This window comes from Anopheles maculipalpis, chromosome 3RL (genome assembly GCF_943734695.1).
Source record: "Anopheles maculipalpis chromosome 3RL, idAnoMacuDA_375_x, whole genome shotgun sequence".
Classification (NCBI taxonomy): domain Eukaryota; kingdom Metazoa; phylum Arthropoda; class Insecta; order Diptera; family Culicidae; genus Anopheles; species Anopheles maculipalpis.
Genome location: NC_064872.1, coordinates 24,365,545 through 24,385,343, shown reverse-complemented (window position 1 = coordinate 24,385,343; position 19,799 = coordinate 24,365,545). Strand labels below are relative to the sequence as shown.

At 43.7% G+C, this 19,799-nt stretch overlaps 1 protein-coding gene across 3 annotated transcripts in view; it reads right to left on the bottom strand.

Annotated features, from left to right (window-relative positions):
- Positions 1 to 15,427, bottom strand: part of LOC126564230 (CUGBP Elav-like family member 2) — a 222,427-nt gene extending 207,000 nt beyond the window's left edge. For 2 of the 3 annotated variants that reach the window (XM_050221213.1, XM_050221214.1), the window contains exon 1: positions 14,827 to 15,427. In XM_050221213.1, coding sequence (XP_050077170.1) covers positions 14,827 to 15,308 — 482 coding nt within the window. In that variant the 5' untranslated portion in view covers positions 15,309 to 15,427. The remainder of the gene's footprint in view (positions 1 to 14,826) is intronic. The other variant, XM_050221215.1, reaches the window with a different exon arrangement.
- Between the last annotated feature and the right edge of the window lie 4,372 nt (positions 15,428 to 19,799).

Below are 19,799 nucleotides of genomic sequence, written 5' to 3'. Positions count from 1 at the left end.
AGTTCGTGGGTAGTGGTGCGTTTAAGCCTAAGCTCCAATGCTCGACCCAAAACCCGCTGGTGAGTCGTTCGCGTGCCACAATTACGTAAATTTAGGACAAGGGTAACGACCGGAACTCATTCGTCTCCAGAACCAGGAGCATGGAGCCACCGTAGCGGAAAATTCGCCCTCCATTGCTTCCATTGCTGGCCAGCCGCTATCTGTTCCTGTTGCTGTGCAAGGAAATGGTCTGTTAGCTTTTGGTCAGCTTCAGCACTGACCGACCGGCCAGCGATGCTTATCCACCGGCGAGTCACAACAAAAAAGCGCAAAATCGGAAATTATTTCGAAATTTATAGTTTTCAACACGTCATTTGCCGGATGTTTGGCGTCTTGTACAGTGCTCCTTTAGGATCATCCTGCCTGCTTGTACGCCTGGTTCCGTTGTTATTTTTGTTGTGTGTCACACAAATGGGTCCCTTTAGTCTTTTTTGTCACACGATGGGGAAGTTTTGACTTGGTGATTTTTTTTCTGGCTACGTTTTCAACCACAAAGTTCGCGAAAAGGACCCCGGGATACACGAGAGTGACTGTTTTTTCACACACACACATACACATACAAGTTTGAAAATTAATCAGCAAACATCAGACTCGTTATGCTAATTGAGGCAGCCCCATGGGTGAATCATGAGGAGGCCATAAAATGTGAAGGAAACAGTGTGTGTGTGTGGGAAACAAAAACAGAAGACAGCTTAGACGACGGCTCGCTCCTGCACATTGTTGGTGCCAAAAGGGACAAGCGTGAAAGTGAAAGCAATTTGAAGGATGGGAAGCGCAGCGAAAACTCTGTCAAAAAAGTGAGCAATCGTGAAGGGAAACTTTTTCCCGTGCCGTCAAACCTTCTCCATCGTTAGGAATCTTTCTCCGTTTTTTTTTCTGTGACTTTCTACAGTAAAATGGGCAGTAGTAATACACATTGGCACAGTGGCACACAATCGAGCTAGCGTTCCGGGTTCCGGAGTTCTGGGAGTGAAAGTTTTTTTTTTCCATTCTCCCCAGAGCGTCATGAAGCCACCGGGAGCCAGCGCCACGGAGGATGATGGTGTAGGTGAGGTTGTTTGCCGGGGATTTTTTTTTGCTCTGTCCCGGTGTATCCACTTGGCTATAGCTCGTCGACTTCTGATAAGCACAATTGACAGGAGGTTATTTTTCTGTCCATGGTGAACTTTTATGGAAGTTGAGGTTTTATCAAGTGGATGCAGTTCGAATGGGGTGGAGATCCACCTCATTAGCATCCGAAAGCATGTGAAAAGCTTGATGATCATTTGGTTGTTTTGCGATAAAGCGTCTTGTGTCAATGTGACCGATGTGATTAACATACGAGAGCAGTGGCGGAGTGTTTGTGAAAGCAAAACGTTGATTTTGATTCATTTAAATCATCCCAAAAAAAACAACAGAACCTCCACACATACTTTTCGCGAACACATTTCATGAATTAAATGTTACAAAATTAGATTTGTTTTATAGTATTACTTTTTCTTTTGTCCTTTGAATGCGTACAGTTTCAGATAGCTGAAGCTGCATTTTTGATACTGACAAGTAACCCTTTTTTATTCCTGTAATAGAATCCTTTGACCTTTTTGAGCCTTTTGACGAGCCTAGCGAATAATTTTTAAGGCGCTTTGCTGTTCCAGTTGCGTACCGAAATCTTTAGCAGCTGCTTCAAGACATTTGTAGCACAACTAGTCAGCAAGTGCTTTGATAAAAAGATTTTTGGAATTTCTATTATTTTAAGGCTGTTAGAAACTCTTAAAAAATATTTATATTTTATCGCTGACTTTATCGCTGACTGGAGTCTTTACAGGGCAGGACCGGGTTTTCGAATCCCAACCGAACCGTTCTCTCGTAGTGTCTAGTCGGCAAGTCTAGTAAGCCATTCGATGGCCGACGTGACCCTTAGAAGGTCGTTAAGCCAAGACGAAGAAGTTTTTAGCCCATGTTGTAAGATAATAATAATAATATATGCTAGTTAGAAATATACCTGTAGCTGCCGTACTAACCGTTGGATATTACTTGCTGCTTTTATAATGTCATCTGCAATGAGATCCCTAAATGTCCCTAATATTTCGAAGTCAAATGACGTTGTTGTTCTATCATGTACCCACTAAAATGTTGTTTTTTGCGAGAAATAATCTCAACCCTCTTGTATAATAATTAAAGTGAAAAATAAAATCACAAAACCAGTACCTTCAAAGACAATACTACTTAATGTCTCCTATCCTTTCCTTCTCAGAACGAATCAAACCAAACCCTTTTTTTATTCGTGCCGTTTGCGTGAGCTAAAATTACTTACTCGCGCACACACACACACACAATCAACCATAGAAAAACTGAATCGAGCTCGATGTCGGTTTAGCGTTACTCATTTGGGTTAAATTTATTCCACAAACAATGAAAAGCTACACGCACATTTGTATCCTGCCCCACCGTGAAGGACGTTCTACTTCCGTCAGCCGTCCACTAGCGTCCACGGTGCCCAATGTTAGGCTACAAGTTCATTGTAATTTATGCAAATAATAATTCGTTTATCCTTTTTCACGTTTTTCATCGCTTTTTTTGTTTTTGTTTCGAGAGCGAGAGCACCATGACTTTTCATTTTCCGGTGGGATTTCCCGTGGTGAGCGAGCGAGGGTGCGTTAGGTTAGGTTAACACTGGGCTTTTTTTTTATTCTATCCTTGTTTTACCGTGAATGAGACGGTTCTGTCATCGTTTTTACTAATTGGAGAGGAATTGCCCGTAGTTTCCGTTTGTCAGTTCCGAGCCAGTTGAGAGCTCTTGGTGAAATCGGAAAACCCTGAATCATGGACTATGATGAGGATGATGATGGTGGTATACTTTAGGCGGATGTCAACTAATGAAGTGTCCATCCACTGTTGTGAATGTTTGGGAAATGTTTGTTTTGTGAATTAAAATTTATTTCATGAAATTTAATGGCCCTCAACGTTGCTTAAACAAGGATAAAGTTAGAATGAAATGAATCTTTCTGTTTGTTTTCTAGCAAGTGGGATAATTTTACGAAATAAGTATATCCTTGCTGCCATTTTTATCTCTTTCCATACGTGAAAACCCTCCCGTCACCCACTGTCATTGTAATGCTTTCTGCAAGATCATACTCGCATTATTAAGCCCATCATCTTGTCGCCCTTTTGAAGAATCACTCCCATCGTCACTGTTCGTCACAATCGCTTGCGACAGTACCCACCGGATGTTGTGACCAGAAAATCTTAATTACATCAGCGGACATCATCTCGCATCGCATGTACGTGTGATAATTACGTTTGCCCAAATGCGTACTGCAACTGCACCGGGCGGATGTACTGTCCGCCAGTCCGCCAGCAGACGCACTTGGCGTGATTTAATGAACTGTACACTGGTGTGTCACCCCAGCCGTGCAGGGCTTGCAGTTCGTGTGATGCGTCAAGAATCATACCGTATTCCGGATTTCGGTGGACTGCGAAACAATTTGTTAAACGACCGAACCAAACCGTCAGAAACCGCACCAGACACGCTTCCCGGCAGAACAGGGAAGTGAGAAGATCGTTAGATCTTTGGATCAATGGTAGCGTTTCGAGCAGAGTAGTAACCACCGCATCGACCCGGCTTTGACGACCGGCTTATTTGCACACTTGTTAGGGGCAAGAGCCACTTGCGACGGTTATATAAAACACATGACGTTGGTTGTTTGAAATGGTGATTAGTTTCGGATCTTTGCCACGGCATACTCCCGAAAATGCTGCTACTGCTGCAATGCACTTGTGCCGTTTCCCGAGACACACGGCGAAGCTGCAGTTTGCGCAATCAGAATTGGATTGAATTGTGGAGCAGTGGTGGTGTGATGGTGTCCGTGGTGATTCCAGCGTGTGTGTGTGTGTGGGTGTGTGTTTGAGCATGGAACATGAATCCTCCACTTTTACGCCGCAAAAGCTATCCGCCGCCGACAAGGAGCAGATGGAGGATGCAGTGATGAAAATCAACCAACACTTATTAGTCATCCATAGCTGTTGTAGAGCTGGAATTGGGCAAAGGTTTGATTTTTCTTTTTCGTTTTGCTTCGCTTTCGACACACTACACCAAGGTTAAAATTTCGTGATTGGGTTGATGTTCGGACGAGCGGTCGATGAAATGGCTGGGGTGGGGAAAAATTCAACATCGATACGAGTTCCAGCATCCTACCAACCACCGAAAGAGATTGCTTCTGGAAGTTCTGGAAGCATTCGGCATCCTGGTGTTCGTACTAATTAAATGAAACCTCACACGTTAAGTGGTCAGAGAACATCAGTGAGCCAGTGAGTCGATGCGGTTTTACTTAGGACACGCTTCTATGGATATTGCCTTTTTGAAGGCTTCTCGTCTGAATTGAGCTAAGGGCTGGTCAACGTTTGGTCAGTGACGTATTTTAAGAGCAGTCTCTTCGATAAGATATGTGATTTTGATGCAGTTTTTTGATCAAGTCGAAAATAGATTTTTTTAAATAATTTTAATAGATGTTGAAATAAACTTCATAATCCATTTTGTACGAAAGATTGCATACATTTAGGATGTTTAGATTTGTTAGGTTATAAGTAAATCTGATCATATTTTTATTATTATTTCAGCATCCATTTTACTCTTAATGCAAACGAAATATCTTCTTTCAAATCTTTTATCGACAATCTCAATGATGCCTACAGGAACTTAATTTATCAACCTCTGTCCGGATTTGGGTAATAGCACATCATTATATCTGTCTTTCCTGCACCATAACGATCATCTTGTAATAACATCGAAACAAATCGGAAGGGACAACGGTGAATTCTGGGGCAAAAAATATCAACCACCCTTCCTGTTTCAAAACCGACTTCCGATTACGTTCATTTCAAACCATACACGACTCGGTTCATGGCTTCCAATAATGACATGATTTTGGCAAATCGTCGATAAAATCAGGGAAAGGTAACTCCTCGTATCTAGTATAAAAAAAGTAGAAGGAAACGACCAATGCACACAAAAAAGTATAACACGAAGGTCAGCAATCCAACTCATCGACCTACCCTTTGAGGCGTTTACCATTAGTAGGGCCATTATCAAGCGAACATTTCATGCATCGGACACTCACACGCACGCACGAACACGTCAGCAGAACTATCCTCTCGATAAATTCGCAACCGTCAGCCGATTTTCCGAACCCACTGGTGGTCATTCTTTCCTTACTTTTTGTTTGCCGGCTCGCACCCTCCTCCTTGACTACCAATGGTCCGAAGCCCTATTTGTCCTGGCATAAATGGAAAAGGGACTGTCACAGATAGACCTATCGCTGACCGTACGCAATAAGACACGAAAACCATCCATCCATCTATCCATTGAGGGGTTTGCAGATAATTTATCAAAAATAATTGCCGCCAAAAAGGAGAGTTGCCGCCCATGGTGGGCTTGCCAATGGCCGGAGACATTCGAGCTGAGTCAGATGACAGTTATGTGATGCGGATGTGTCGCCCCTTATGCCTCACTGCTCGGATGAGCGAGGTATTGGAATTGGAATCCTTGGCATAATCTCCCATCCCGCCATGGCAGTGATGGGAAGAATCAAAAGCTATCAATCCCATGTGGGATCTTCCAAAATGTTGCCCGGGAATCAGCAAATGAAGTAGCCGATGGGGAAACGTGTCACTGAATGATCTCTGATTTAATCCCTCTCGACGGTTCGATTGTTTGGCCCTGCTCCAATGGGGCCGGAGCGTTTCTTGTTGGTAGGCTTCAGTCTGGTGTACCGGCTAACTGGTTCTTTATTCTTTTACCTCCCATCAGTCAACAAGGTGCGGGATTCGATGTTGCCAAAACCGATTGCTCGGACTCCGCTTCCCGTGGGGGCCTATGAAACCCGAACCCATATCAGGTTGGTTCAGTATGGATGAAAAATCGACTAACCACCACTCAATGGACGACAAATGATGAAAATTTATCACCAAAGAGAAGAACTCGACATCCCTCGACATGCTCTGTTCGATGGGGAGGGAGTCGATGGATCAAAGTAAGAAACCCGTTCGATTGGAATCGTAAAGAGCTTAGAACTTTGGGATGAAGTTGCAGTCATGGCCATCGGACCAGTTCGCGCTGGGTAACGGTGGTAGAAAATAAAAGGCGATTACTCCTTTTCCGAGATCGAGCATTTTTCATCCGTCAACTTCGGGTTTGGGGTATATGGACCAGGTTTCGACAGTGGTCAGCACCAGCAACGCCAAGGTGTTGTTGAACGATTCTCCAAGGTGTAGAACCTTGTTGTGTGGTGTGGTGACGTTTCGATCGATTGCAATGTTTTACGAAGGTAAATATGGCGAACCCTAACATCAGTCTGCCATTCGGCCGTAGTAATTGGACAGCCAGTAGTAACAGCCCCTCAGGTATCCGGTATTAGTCTTCCAGAGCATGAGATTAGCCGTAAAACGGCTCCCGCAACCCTTGGTATGGACATCTCCAGTTGTCCGAGTAACAGTTGCCAGTCGTGCTGTTCCCGCATGTTCGAATCGGGTCCAAAAATCGACAAACGACAGCAGTCGGCAAATACCGGCAACTCAGGGATGTGTATCCGGTGAAGTTTCTTCTACACCGGACACGATTAAATAGCAACGAAGCAGGGTATGCGTTCAAAATGGGAAAAGCCGAGATTCATTTTTCTTTTTATTTCAATACTTTTCCGATGGGTTGAAGGAGGCCTTTTTTCTCATGCCGGTCAACTAGAACGTTACCAGGCTTTGTACACTCCTACAATATCTGGATGTGCTTAACCTTTTTTTTTCTACTTTCATTCAACAAAGTTCACTATATACTGTACTTTGGAGATCGTGCGGAAGATACATACGTACAGGCCCACATAAACGACATGTCAACAGCCTGTTCGAAACGGTCCAATTCAAGTCGTGCAGAGTTTAGTTTATTTCGGTTGAAGCACAAAAGGACCCAACATACCAATGTCCCTGCCCTCAATACCCACTAAAGGATCTACTCGGAACTTCATCAGGGGAACAGTCCTACGAGAAGGAGGCACCGGTAGGAATGGGAATTAACAGGTATACTCAGCTAAGGATGCTGCTCGGATGGCAAATTTTCTATTTTTGTACGGTATGCTGTTGTAGATGAAACAGTGTTGTAGAAGAAAAATACGCAACGATCCCGAAAAATAAAAGGTGTCTCCTAAAATTGTACAAGGGTCAGCTGCTATGAGACGAAACACGGAAAAAAGAATTGCTGTTACTTCCGGTTCAGTTTGTTGACAAAATGTCCAGGGACTTATATCTTTTCGATTAACTATGATTTTGATTTTCATATTACAACATTACGAGTTTTACATCCAAAAATGGGACCAACTGATACTGCTTTTAAACAAGTAGTTGAGAGCAATGAGCACGAATCTGCGCTTAGGATCATGAAAGGATAATAAGCTTATTAAACCCTTTCATTTATTCTACAACCTCTCAAGCCAGGATTGATTGCGTCCATAAAAATGCAAAAATCTAATCATCCGCTCGAAAAGCATGCCAATCAATTTTCCATCCAATTACATCGTTCTCTCTCTCTCTCTGTTGGGATCTAATAGCTGCCACGATTGGCTTCTTCAACTACACTAAAAGTCTGTGAAAATGGTCTTTTCCATAAGACAACCGGGAGTTTAAAATTTTTATATCTCTGTCTAGTCTCGTGCCAGACTAGGGTCCAGGATTTTTTTTTATTATTTTGCTCTTCCGACATCCGGCAAACTCATTCACTCCAAGGCATCGTGTTAAAACCAAGGATTATCATCAGTGCTAGCTCATAACACCCTGCCATATTTTTTGCTTTGTTTTTCGTTCACGCCCTATTGACTCATCTTCTTCCAAAGAAAAAATCTAAAACACAACAACACGAAACACGAAGCCATAATCAAATTCAGCGGGGATTGACCGAGAAAAACAGCAATCTTTATCATCTTGATTGACGCTTTCAATTTTGCTACCAGACCTTTGCAACGGTTCTGTGGCTTTGAGCCCAAACGATCGAACGATCGTCTCGAGAAGAGGCGGGCTGGAGATTATGTTACACCGAAATATCCCTCCTAATCCTTCACTGGTTTACGTGGGATTAACGGGTAGCTGAAACGATGGATCGGCTCCACGCCACGTTTATCATTAATCTCGAAACCGTTTATCAATACTCTCTCAGGGAAGAAAATTTGAGCCTAAAAGCATTCCAAAAGGAAAAGCAAAAATGCCGCCATTTGTCAAAAAAGGCTCAGTTTTATGAAAAAAAGCGTACTTCGATGCGTATCTTACTGGCATCAGCAATACCGCAAAATGATCCAGTTCGTATAGTGCAAGAAATGGTCCTTCCAAAAAACCAACCTTGCTCTACGCGGAAATTTCTTGCTGCAAAAGAAAATGGATCAACAACAACAACAAAAAATTGGAGAAAAAACCGCTACATCATTTTCATCGAACAAAACACAATAATGTATGTAAATCACCATCACCGGCGTGCTCGCGTTCTCTCTATCATTTCCTTAAGAAATGGGCGACCGGTTGTGACTTTCGTTTAGCGTTTATTTCTTTCCGTGCTCTTCTGCTTCAACTGCTGAAATCCGGGTTTTTCGGAGCAAAATGGGTCGACAAAACGACTCTTATCCGAAACTCGTCAGCCGGTAAGAGTATGCATTGGAGACCTGAAAAATATTCCTTTTCCTTATGCACGAGGCCTCAAACAGATTCGCAAATGAGCAAGCAAGCTTGTAAAGGAGAATGGAAGAAAAAGAAGGTATTCCACGCTCGTTCGATGGTCGCTTTGATTTTCATTCGATTTTCTGCCGCAACGAAAGGAACTCAAGCGTCAAAGAGCCTGCTTTCTAGGAAGGGACGGGTGCAGAGAAATGGTCCTTCTTCCTTAAACAACAACAAGCTGAGCTACAAAAAAAAAAAGGAGGAGAAAAAAAACATAATCTCTTCAACTTTGAAACAACTCTTGTCTTCAGTACTCCCTGCATCCACCTTCCATCAAGTCGTGTTTGCTAGAAGAAGCGTACGGCAAATCGTCAACATCAACAACGTGCTTCCGTCCCCCGGTACCAAGAAGGTGTGTTTGTGCGTGAGATTTTCCACGGTAAAGTTTTTCACCGGCACAGGCCTCACAAATCGGCTCAGCCGCTACAGCCAATGCTAACTGGAACTCCACCGGCATCTGCGTAGCATCGAATAATGCGGTAAAAAAATCTGCATGAATCCGCAGAACGCAAGCAAGTCCATCCTTGCGGTAAGACAGAACGGAAACAAAAACACACAAAATCCACTGGACGCCCAACGTCGGCCCGGTGTCTCTCGATGGACCGAGGATCTGCACACAAAAATATGTAAATTATTTAACGGAATGTGCTCTCAACGATGAAGCCAGCCGATGAAGCTCCGGAGCTGGCGGAATCGGTCCGCCCCGAACTTCTCCATCCATCTGGATTAAGTTGATCAAGGTAAAAATGAGTCTGGGTTTGGTATTTTTTCCCTTTTTCTTCATCGCAAGCTCACGAAATAATCAGCTGGATTTTTTCGGGGCTTGAATCTATCGTGCTTGTGGCCTGTAACTTGGAGGATGGTTGGAGAATTTTTTAGAAGGATGCTTTAGCTGCTAGTACTGCTCTTGGGTGGATCTGCTCCATCGGGAATAGAAACCACCACACCATAGCAAGACCGCATCCTTGATCAAGGCACAACCAATCCACAACCTAACCGAAGCCTTCTGACTGCAATCTTCTTCCTGCACGCGTCAACAAGCAAGGCTCGCCGGTTAACTTATTCATGCAAATGCTTTCGGAGCTTTCGCTTTCTATGATGCTGGGCCATGGTTGTGTTCGTTCGAAAAATGGGTAAACAAACTCACCCAATGTCACACGGTGAAGTGTGTTGTTTTGCTGGTCGGGCGGCTAAGACACCAACCCAGAAACCATGACCCAGTGAGGAAATCTGGTAGAATTTTTTTTTCGTTCCACTATATTCCATCGCTACGACTTGATCAGTACAATAAACAGAGTCGTAGTGCGAATGACTTTTTGTCGGATCTTTTCTTCAACCACTTTGCACGAGAAAGCAAAACATGAAAATAAGCCTCCGAAAGCAATGGGGTTGAGCTGTGGTGCTGGACGATGGAAAATGTCTTAATGGTTGGGCCTTCATTTAGTATTACTTGATGCAATGCTCCATACTTAATGGAATGGTTGGAGGCAACGGCAAAGTACAGGACATGAATATGAATCTTGCGGCTTAATCAGTTTTGCTTTATGATGATTGGTTCATTGTAGCTGTCGAGCGGAGTGTTTGAGTAAAATCCGGTTGTACTACCGCAGTACGGTAATTTGAATAATTATCTGTCTCAAATAGTGGAACGAAAAATCATCATACAAAACCCCCTTTTCTTTCTGGATATTTGCACTGTAAGTGACTCGGTGATGCTGTGATGGGGAGCAATGATGACTATTAAAGGCTAAAACACTGTAAATTCTTCACCGTAAGTCGCCATAAATACTGACAAGCTAAACTAGACTTCGTTTTCGGAGATTGAAGTGTCATAGATGTAGAAAAATTAGGACTAGAAGCGATCTCGTCGTACAAGACACATACGTCCAGGACTTCTTCATCCAAAAAACCTCATGTACCATGAAGCTTTGTCGTTAATAAAGCGTTTCCTAGCCTTGGAGGTACAACTCGGTATTTAGTTCAATCTTTAAATTTGCTAAACTATAAGGACTTGTACATAAATAGTTCAAATTCTTTAGCAACTGCTTCGTGAAGAGTATACGGTTGTACAATTGCAAAATGATTGCTCATATGTTTTACTGATGCTCTCAAAAGCTTCAAATTCGAGGAAAATTATCTGCGATCCAAATTAAATCCCTGTCGAACAACTCTTAACTAACTGCTTCGCTAAGCGTACACGTGAAAAACTTTTATCGCTAAAATGGCGCATTCAACTGTAATCATGTGGCTTGCACATTATGTACGCCTATCATTATCAAACTCGAATGCCGATGTTTTATTTTTTACTTTCAAGCCCTCGCAAAAAAAAAACATTCTCAGAGAGATTCCAGAAACTCACATCTTATGTGAAGTGGAAATTATGCTTCGGGAATAGAATTTCCTCACGGCCTTTTACCATCGCCATATATAAAAGAGCCCGAAACAGGTGCCACCATTAGTGCGAGTTTTTCTTGAAGAAACTCGTTAAAAACTTTTTCCCATCTCTCTACCCACATGCGAAAAAGAGGCGCGTGCTTTAAAAGTCTAAAAATGTCAACGAAAAAACACACACACAGCGGGAAACGCTTTTGGGAATAGATTTTCACGGAAAGAAGGAAAGTAAAGAAAAACTGAATGCGAACACTCAAAGTGCTGTGTCTCTCCGTGCCATACACACCATTCAATCAAGCTGCTGAGCGTAGCTATTTCAATCCATCGGCTGCCTGCGTTAAAAAAAAATGGTGGTCCTGTGCAAAACCGTCCTGCGTGTACTGTCACTCGAGCGAAAGTGTCAATCAGCGGCGACCGCGTGTGTGAGCGTCGTCGTCCTTCGGGGAATGAGAAAGCGTACCGAAGAGAAGAACGTGTCGCCAAATGCATCGAAATTCAAGTGGCTCCCGTCAAGCTGTCGAGCTGTGTGCTGCGTCCGTACGGGAGACGTGCACTCGTGCAGGGCAAAAAACATTGCTTACCAATCGTCCGCGCTACCAACCCAACCAGCGTGCGTGTAGTGTGTGGGCACTTGTGTAGTAATAAAATCTACATATGTTTTCATATCGCTGTCATATCGTAAATTTATTGATTCCATGTACCGAAGCACCTCTAGCGCTGCGACAGCAAGTACACTCCAGGCCGCCCAGTCGCCGCCATGACAGCAATAACACGGTGACTGTACGTGCGAAGGTGTGCCCCCAACCAGGGTGATTGCCACTACCACCGTGGAACAAAAGCACGCCAGATACAGCACACGGAATGGCCTGAAATGCTTTCCGATATGTCGAGAACGCGCACATAAGTTATTCCGGTGCGACGTACTATTTGCGCTACCAGCTCTTCCACCGGTAGTCGTCCACACACACATATATACAAACAAAACGGTGGACAGGTGTCTTTTGTGGCACGTGGAGCTGGAGAAATAGGAGTCAGACAGTGCAGACACACGGCAGTAGTAGTAGTCCGGTATGCGGTGCAAAACATCCGAGCCACGATCGAACTAAATGGACTAACTTTGTCGGTCCGGAGTTCGGAAGGTACCGGCGATGGTAAGGGCTGAGATGCCACAAATGATTGTGCTATCTGGACGCACACAACACTAGCAACGATTGTCGGATTGTCCTGGAAACGTCGTCCATGTCGCTGTAGGCTTTTTGGACCAAAAGGGTTGGGACTATCCAGCAAAGAGACATCGATTGGATGCGATGTACACGAAATGTTGTCCCCGTGCACATCGGGCTGCTTCTTCAGGTTCGCAACCTCCAAGGATGTAGGCACGCCGGAGTTACTGATGAGCACAAATGCGTGGAGTGTCCACACGGTCGATGGATCTAATCGGGGATAATACTTGGGACGCTGCCCGGTAAGAGTGAAGAGGAATTATTATTGCTATCATTATGAGGCTTTACTGATTATTATTTCCAAATGCAAACGAAACGATTCTACACAATCGAAACGGTGGCCTGACGGCCATCAGTAGCACTGGTAATGTACAAACTGAGTAGTGTCGCTAGAGAGTTTGTGGAAGAACTGTACCACTTGGAAAATGCTGATTTCCAACCCACTACTACTGTTACGACCAGCGACTAAAAGTATGCATTTGATTCCTCCCTGCAGCATGAAATTGATCTCACCATCGATCTCTTACGGCCGGGGGCAAGACAAAAAGGGATGCGATTGGAAGGAACCCGGAACTTATGAATCAAAACGAGCACTTCATGGACAACCAGAATCGTCGAACTTTGTGAACCCGGAGAGAGGAAGAACTTCAGAACATGCATCATCCATTGTTATCGTGCCATCGTACATCGGCACAAACCTTGTTTGGCCGAACGGGACAAGGTGTATGAAGTCCGTTTTTGCAACTCCATACCATGGTGCAGATATAGTGCGGATCTGTCCCACAGTTTAAGGGTTACGTCAGTGAGTTCGATGCGTGTCGGTTGTTTGGAGGTGACAAGACACAGAACACCACCCGAACGAAGAACAAAATCGTTCAAACAAACTCCCATGAATGCATAATAACGAATGCCGTGTGCTCTGCGCTTTGTTGCCACATAAGTGAAAGGTCGTAAAGGACAGCAACAACAAAAAAAGGGTCCAACATTTTACGGCCACACGGCGTCTACAGCAGCTAAGCATTAGATTTGTTTGGTGTTGCTGTTAAAGTTTTCATCGTAGAAAATGGCTTCCTTTTAGTAGAAGTAGTAGTAGCCTCAAGGGACAAACCGCGTCCATAAAACCCTGACTCCGGTTGATGATGGAACTGCGCCCTTAGACTTGTGGCTGTGCAATTTAAGGGTCATCTTGGGAATGAAGATTCAGCGCCAAAACAACCAAGAAACTTCTGCTCGACCTAATTCATTATCTTGTATGTCTTTTCTCTGTCCAAGAACGCGAGGACAATGGGTGCCGCATATCCTTCTTCCTTCGCGTCTGTCACGCCACGCTAAACCCCACTGTTATCGTATCAATCCGATTTATGAACCAGAAACTGAGCGCACCAACACAGCTCTTGAGTGAGTGAGTGTGTGTGTGTCTGCATGTGCCGTGAGAGTTGAAAGAAAGTTTCGATAAAGTCCACCTTCTCAAGAGGGCTAGTACACGGATGGTTCATGGGGTATAACTGCCATGAATGCGGTTTTGTGGTGCTCGACGCGTTCCACTTGGGGACGGAAATGTCTCATTACGATTTTCGGACCAGTATTCCCCGCGGGTGGCGGAAAGTTTTCGGCCGGAATTATGATTATTGTTTTCCGTTTGTTCGTGGAGTTGCTTGCGATTGGAGTAAAGCTTTCCCTCTGTTTTGCGCTGTGGCGCCTTTTCAAGGCAGACAGATAGACGGACAGAGTTAGCGAGATAGGCATCGGTACGAATGTGACGATATCGTTTCTCGGGCCGTTGTCGTCGGGCGTGAGAGGAGGTATGCTCGCTTTGGTAGTAAAACTTTTCTGCCAAACACCAGAACGCAGTCAGTATCGATTGGAAGAGTGTTAATCACTGTCGCTAATGTTTCTTTGGATGTTGGTTGGATTTATTAGCTTGGAAGGTATGGTAACATGGTAATAGAACAACTGATGAACTTGGTTGGAGAATACATTAAGAAGTTTCGTCGTTAGAACTCCAATCCACAATTGGTCTGCTTCTGTTGTTATCTGATAAATGGATATTTGTTTAAGAATCTAAGCAATTGGATAACTCACTCAGAAACTGAAGCTTGTTTCATTCCGTTTACAACTCGCGTCAACGGCGTCACTTGAAATATGCCAAGTTGACGCAATCGAGCGACTCTCGCGACTAATCCACCCCTCTCTTACAATGCGACATTTGCCGTTATCTACCACACTCGATGCAGCCCATTTATCTACCTTATCTGCAGCGAGTGTGTCCGTTCCCATGAGCCTGTGCCTTCCAGTTCCTTCCAACACACATTCTTACACTTAGACAAACGATGCTCTGGTATGACGTGACAGTACAAAAAAAAAAACTCTCCCACTGTAACCCAAAACCAATTCACATCAAACATGTGACATGTGAAATAGAGATAGCATTTAGAAGCTTTTCACTCACTTTTCTTTCGCCGATACGCCCATCATCTGCACATCGTCCACGATCATGGCGTCGCTGGTCCCGTTCGCGGTACGATGACTGTTCGCGGTGGCTACGGCAACGGTGGCGGCGGTCGGGCTTAAGTTACTACTGCTGCCATTGTTGCCGTTGGTGTTGCTGGTGGCAATACTGCTGACCCCAAGCATCGCTACCGCCTGTGGACTGAGCAACCCGACCGGCAGCGGAACACCACCGCCACCGCCCGGCACAATGCCTGCCGCGGCCGGTGTATTGTTGACGACATTGCAGTTGTTGTTGTTGTTGCTGAGACCGGGCTTCTGGTAGGGTAGTTTGGTCCGGAGATGGTACCCACTGAGCAGCTTGTTGTTGCCATTGCTGTCGATCAGCTCGCCGCCCGCATTGGCCCCGTTCGGGGCCGAGGGCGAATTCTTGCCCGAACCGGGCGAAATCTTGCCCGCGAGCGCCTCGAGCGAGTTGAGCATCGTGGCGGATAGCAACGGTACACCGAACCGGACGCCGACGGATGCCTCCCGGGCTAGTGGTGGCGATAACACGATGCTGCCGTGAATGGGAATGCCGCGGAGGAGTCGCTTCCTTCCGCAACACTTACGATACGGGTGGGAGGGGGTGGTTGTGAGGGAGGAAACAACACGAAGCACCGGAAGTAGAAATTGCGCGAAGTGCGTCACGGACGGACTCACGCACACACCTTAATCAAACACACACACACGCAATAACAAAATTTTCCCCGAAAAATGGGTTCGGGAGGCTATGGACACGGATAAACGGGCACACTTACACTTATATCACACTACGAACACACGGATGTTGGGCACAAACACACACACACTTACACGAACAGACCAAAAAGCTTTCAAACTTTTCCTTCTTTCGTCAAACGGATTAGGCGAACAGGGAAGCGATTTATTTGCCCTTTTTTTTACTACTTCTTTCTTTTTCCTCTTTTTATTTGGTGCCTTTTTTCTTCTAATTACACACACCTCATCTCACCTCACCACGGGAATGCACACTTGCCGTTGCGCACGTACAACCTATACGGCACACTTTACGCGCTTTGCACCGAACGGGAAACACTTGTTGAGTGACCGACTGCTTCCTTTGGAAACCGGGAGACACACATACACTTGCGGGCAGATAACGCGCGGTTGCTGTAAGAAAAAAAGCAGGAGAAAACATACACATAAAGTGAGTGGAAGGCGTAAAAAAGGTGAACTTCTTATCTAAGATAAACAGAATGACAGAACAGGGAACAGCAGTGAGGGCAGTGATGATGGGTTGTTTTTGTTGGATGAATTTCTTAAGGGTTTCTTGTTTATTCTTTGCACATGTTTTGAAATCGGTATAAAGGATTTAAAATTTTATGTTTACACAAAGATTATGCAAGATATGTTTGATACTTGAAGAGTTATTTAAAAATCCAGAAATTTGCGAAATTTCTTTATAAGTAGGAAAATGTTAACGTGATCTGATTATCCTGTTTTAAAAGTATAATACAGATAAATTTACCCTAAAACACTTTATAACAGGATGCAAATAACACTGTTGTTCTCCAAAAATAAATAAAAAACCACCAAACTAAATAACCTATTTTCCAATATTAACAACACCATCGAACGTGGTTGACACTGTGGATACGCGAGGCGATAAGCGACACGACTGATTAGTGACTAAACGACGGAAAAATTGGGTACTGACATCCAGGGAACTGGACGAGCGCATGTGAAAGAAACGCCACCCAACTGTTATCGCATCATCCCCGCTAGCTCCTAACTCAATGCACCCTGCTGTCACTACCCTCTATTGTCGCGTGTCTTATCTGTGTCCACGGGCTCTGGATAGGTCTATGTTTTCCCTTTGCGGTCGCACCGTTACGTAGAGAGCCATCTTTATCTTTATCAATTTATAGTACTCACGCACACGATCCTATTCTACCTGCACCGGCTACTGGCAGGGATTGGCAAACTGCAGTACTTTAGAGTTTGGAATATTTTTTAAGTTGAAATTATGTTCTATTTAACTTATATCACGTATACACATATTTAAAAATCTATGATTGAGGTGGAAAAAAATCGAATGCATTGATTCTGAAGTGAAGTATTAAAATACAGTTCATAACAAAAATATTGAAACACTTTGTTGACAATAAACCAAATGCTAACATCGATTGAGAAAATATGTTTTCTCAATATTAAGGTACGCAGTCAAACACCTGCTGTCCGGCTGGTCTTCATACGGCAGGACCGTACTTCAATTCCCATCCGGACCGGCCACCTGCAGCATGGACTGACTGTACAACAACACGGAAACGGCAGTGTAGCAACCGTCCCTGCTGTGTGAGGGCTAGACTATCCAACATCCAAGTACTAACATGTCTAATAAGATCAGAAATATTCTGATCAAATTTTGGAAAACAATTGTTACAACAATTTGGCAAAACTGGACTGACTGTCCTTAAAAAACTGAGACTGATTGTGGACTGAGGTATGAGTATCCAGTTATAGGTTGAATCAAGTCAAAGCAGCCAAAAATATCAGTCTTTTTGAAGCTGCAGTACCAAAACAGCAAATCCCTTGCATATAAGCAATGTAGAATTTATGTAAAATTGAGATTACTGCAAAAAAAATATTTCGTGGAAATAAATAAGATGGATTCATTAAGAAAAGTTTTAGAAAGACAGGCACAACAAAACAAAGGACAGAATATAATAGCAACAATGAAATAGAAAAATGTTTTAGGTTTTTGATTTGACAACAAAAAATTATTTTATTTTCAAACATTTTGTCTCATATAGGTTTATTTTTGACAATCTGCACACGAACTGTATCCAAATATTTTTACTTTTACTTAAAATCGTACGAGAAAACTGTTTAAAAAAATGATTAGAAAAATAAAAAAAACAATATGTAAGAAAATTTTTTATAGAAATTCTGTTTAAAACTTTTTATAAAAATAAAATTGTTATAGTTTGTGGGTAAAATTTTACTTCTTTGAAATGTTTTTCATTTAGTTTATTAAAATTTCGAATTCCTGCAAGTTTTTGAGTTGCTTTATTAAGAAAAGTTCGTAAATTTTTATCACGCAGTGAAGCATTTGAACGATTACAGGCTTGCCAAACCCTGCCTTATTATGTTGATAAAGAAAAACTCGCTTTGATTTTTGATGGACGGCCGGGTCCTGGTTTTCTGCCCCTCTTGTCTCATAATCGCTTACAACCACATACACACAAACATTCTTACACAGATTTATCTCTGTGTCGCCTAATTCTAAACAAACAGCAACATAACTTTAACGCACGTTTATGTAAAACCGTATGCTCGGTTTTGACTAGAAGTTAGAGTGAGCGTCTATATGTGTGCTGTGTATGTCTGTGTTGGCTTTGCAAAGAATGCTTGATTTTCCACCCGTTGATCCGCTTACGAAACAGCTGCTCAACTGGCAGGCCTTTTTCCCTCAAACCCGTCTACAGGTTCATAGGGCCGGTAGTGGTGTTTGTAATGTGTTTCCCAATGTTCCTGTTTGCTTACTTACCACACCGCGAATCAACACTCCTCTTTCCCACCTTACTCTACTATGTTGGTGATTGGGGGCAAGAGTGGCGAGAGCACAAAAAAAATGAACTACTGAGATAGAATGGCGTTCTCTACCAACTGGGAGGGACATCATTCTGGCGCACTTATCTTTTACCCACGGGTATTATTCAAGCCTCTGCGTGTGTCCTTTCACGCAATCAGCGTGACGTAAGGACTCGTCCGCCTCCAGGGAAAGATGTGTTCGTTTTTATTTTTGCTTTTACACGCAGTATGTTATGTTTTGTCAGTGAAACCGACAAAAAAATAAACCTCCCCAGAAGCGTTGCTCCACTCGTTTTAATTACATCCAATCGCGTGACGTTCGCGTGTGCTTTTCGGCAGGATGCGGCTGACGAGGGGTTGAGACCCGCATTACAAGACAGTCGTTTCACGTCGTGCTGCACCATCACCGGACCGACAGCGCTTTTAACCGACAGCGACTGGATAAACAAATAGCACAGACCCAACACAACAAACATTGGTCATCTTTTGGTGGTATGGAACGTCTGGTGGAGTGTACCTCTCCACAGTGACAGGGACAGTTTTACTTAGGCCAATTAATATTTCATAAGAACTTAATGAAAATCCACCTGCAATGTGGTTGTGGCGTTTCGGAACAGGCATAAGCCGTTCCGTTGTGGTGTATCGGACGCACTCGAGTCCTAGACAAGTCTTGGACGGGGATGACAAAATAACAATGAATCTTTACTCTTCATTTTCTTGCAACTTCTGCTCGCTGATGTATTTTTTCTGGTCTGAAACCGGTTAATATGTTTTCATTTATTTTTCCACGAAAGAAAAATGCTACCATTGTTATTGCTTATCCAAACAATTTGCACAATTCTCCTAATGTTCCTCGATCTACTTTGGCCAATCACAAAAGACGCAAACAAAACGACAAACCGACTACTTCGACTACTATGAAATTCTTTGGAAGACCAACGGTCCATTTATACCGCTGCCTGCCGATCACAATAGCCAGAGCCCTCTTGCTCTCCGTTAAACTATTTCCCGGGTTTCTTATGTCCAGGTTTTAATTACCACCTTTACGCGATCTGGTAGACTGTGCTTTCGAAAGGAACGGAATCACGGAACGAAAAGAGGGGAATTGATTGGGGTTGATGGATCTGTTTCTGGTCAGGGTTTCCTTTCCAGTTTCACCATTATAGGACGCTAATTAAAATCTACCGGTTTCTTATTCCGCTTTTTTCCGCGTGCTGGCGGAGAACGCGCGGTTAGCAGCGGACGGCGTACGAAGCAGATTATTTTTCCGCACTGTCATGATCCTTATTGGCAGCGTACGGTTGCTGCTTCTGCTCGGTCGGTGGTATGCAGTGGTGTGTTGAGTGGTGGTGGCCTGTGCTACTACACACGGAACGATGA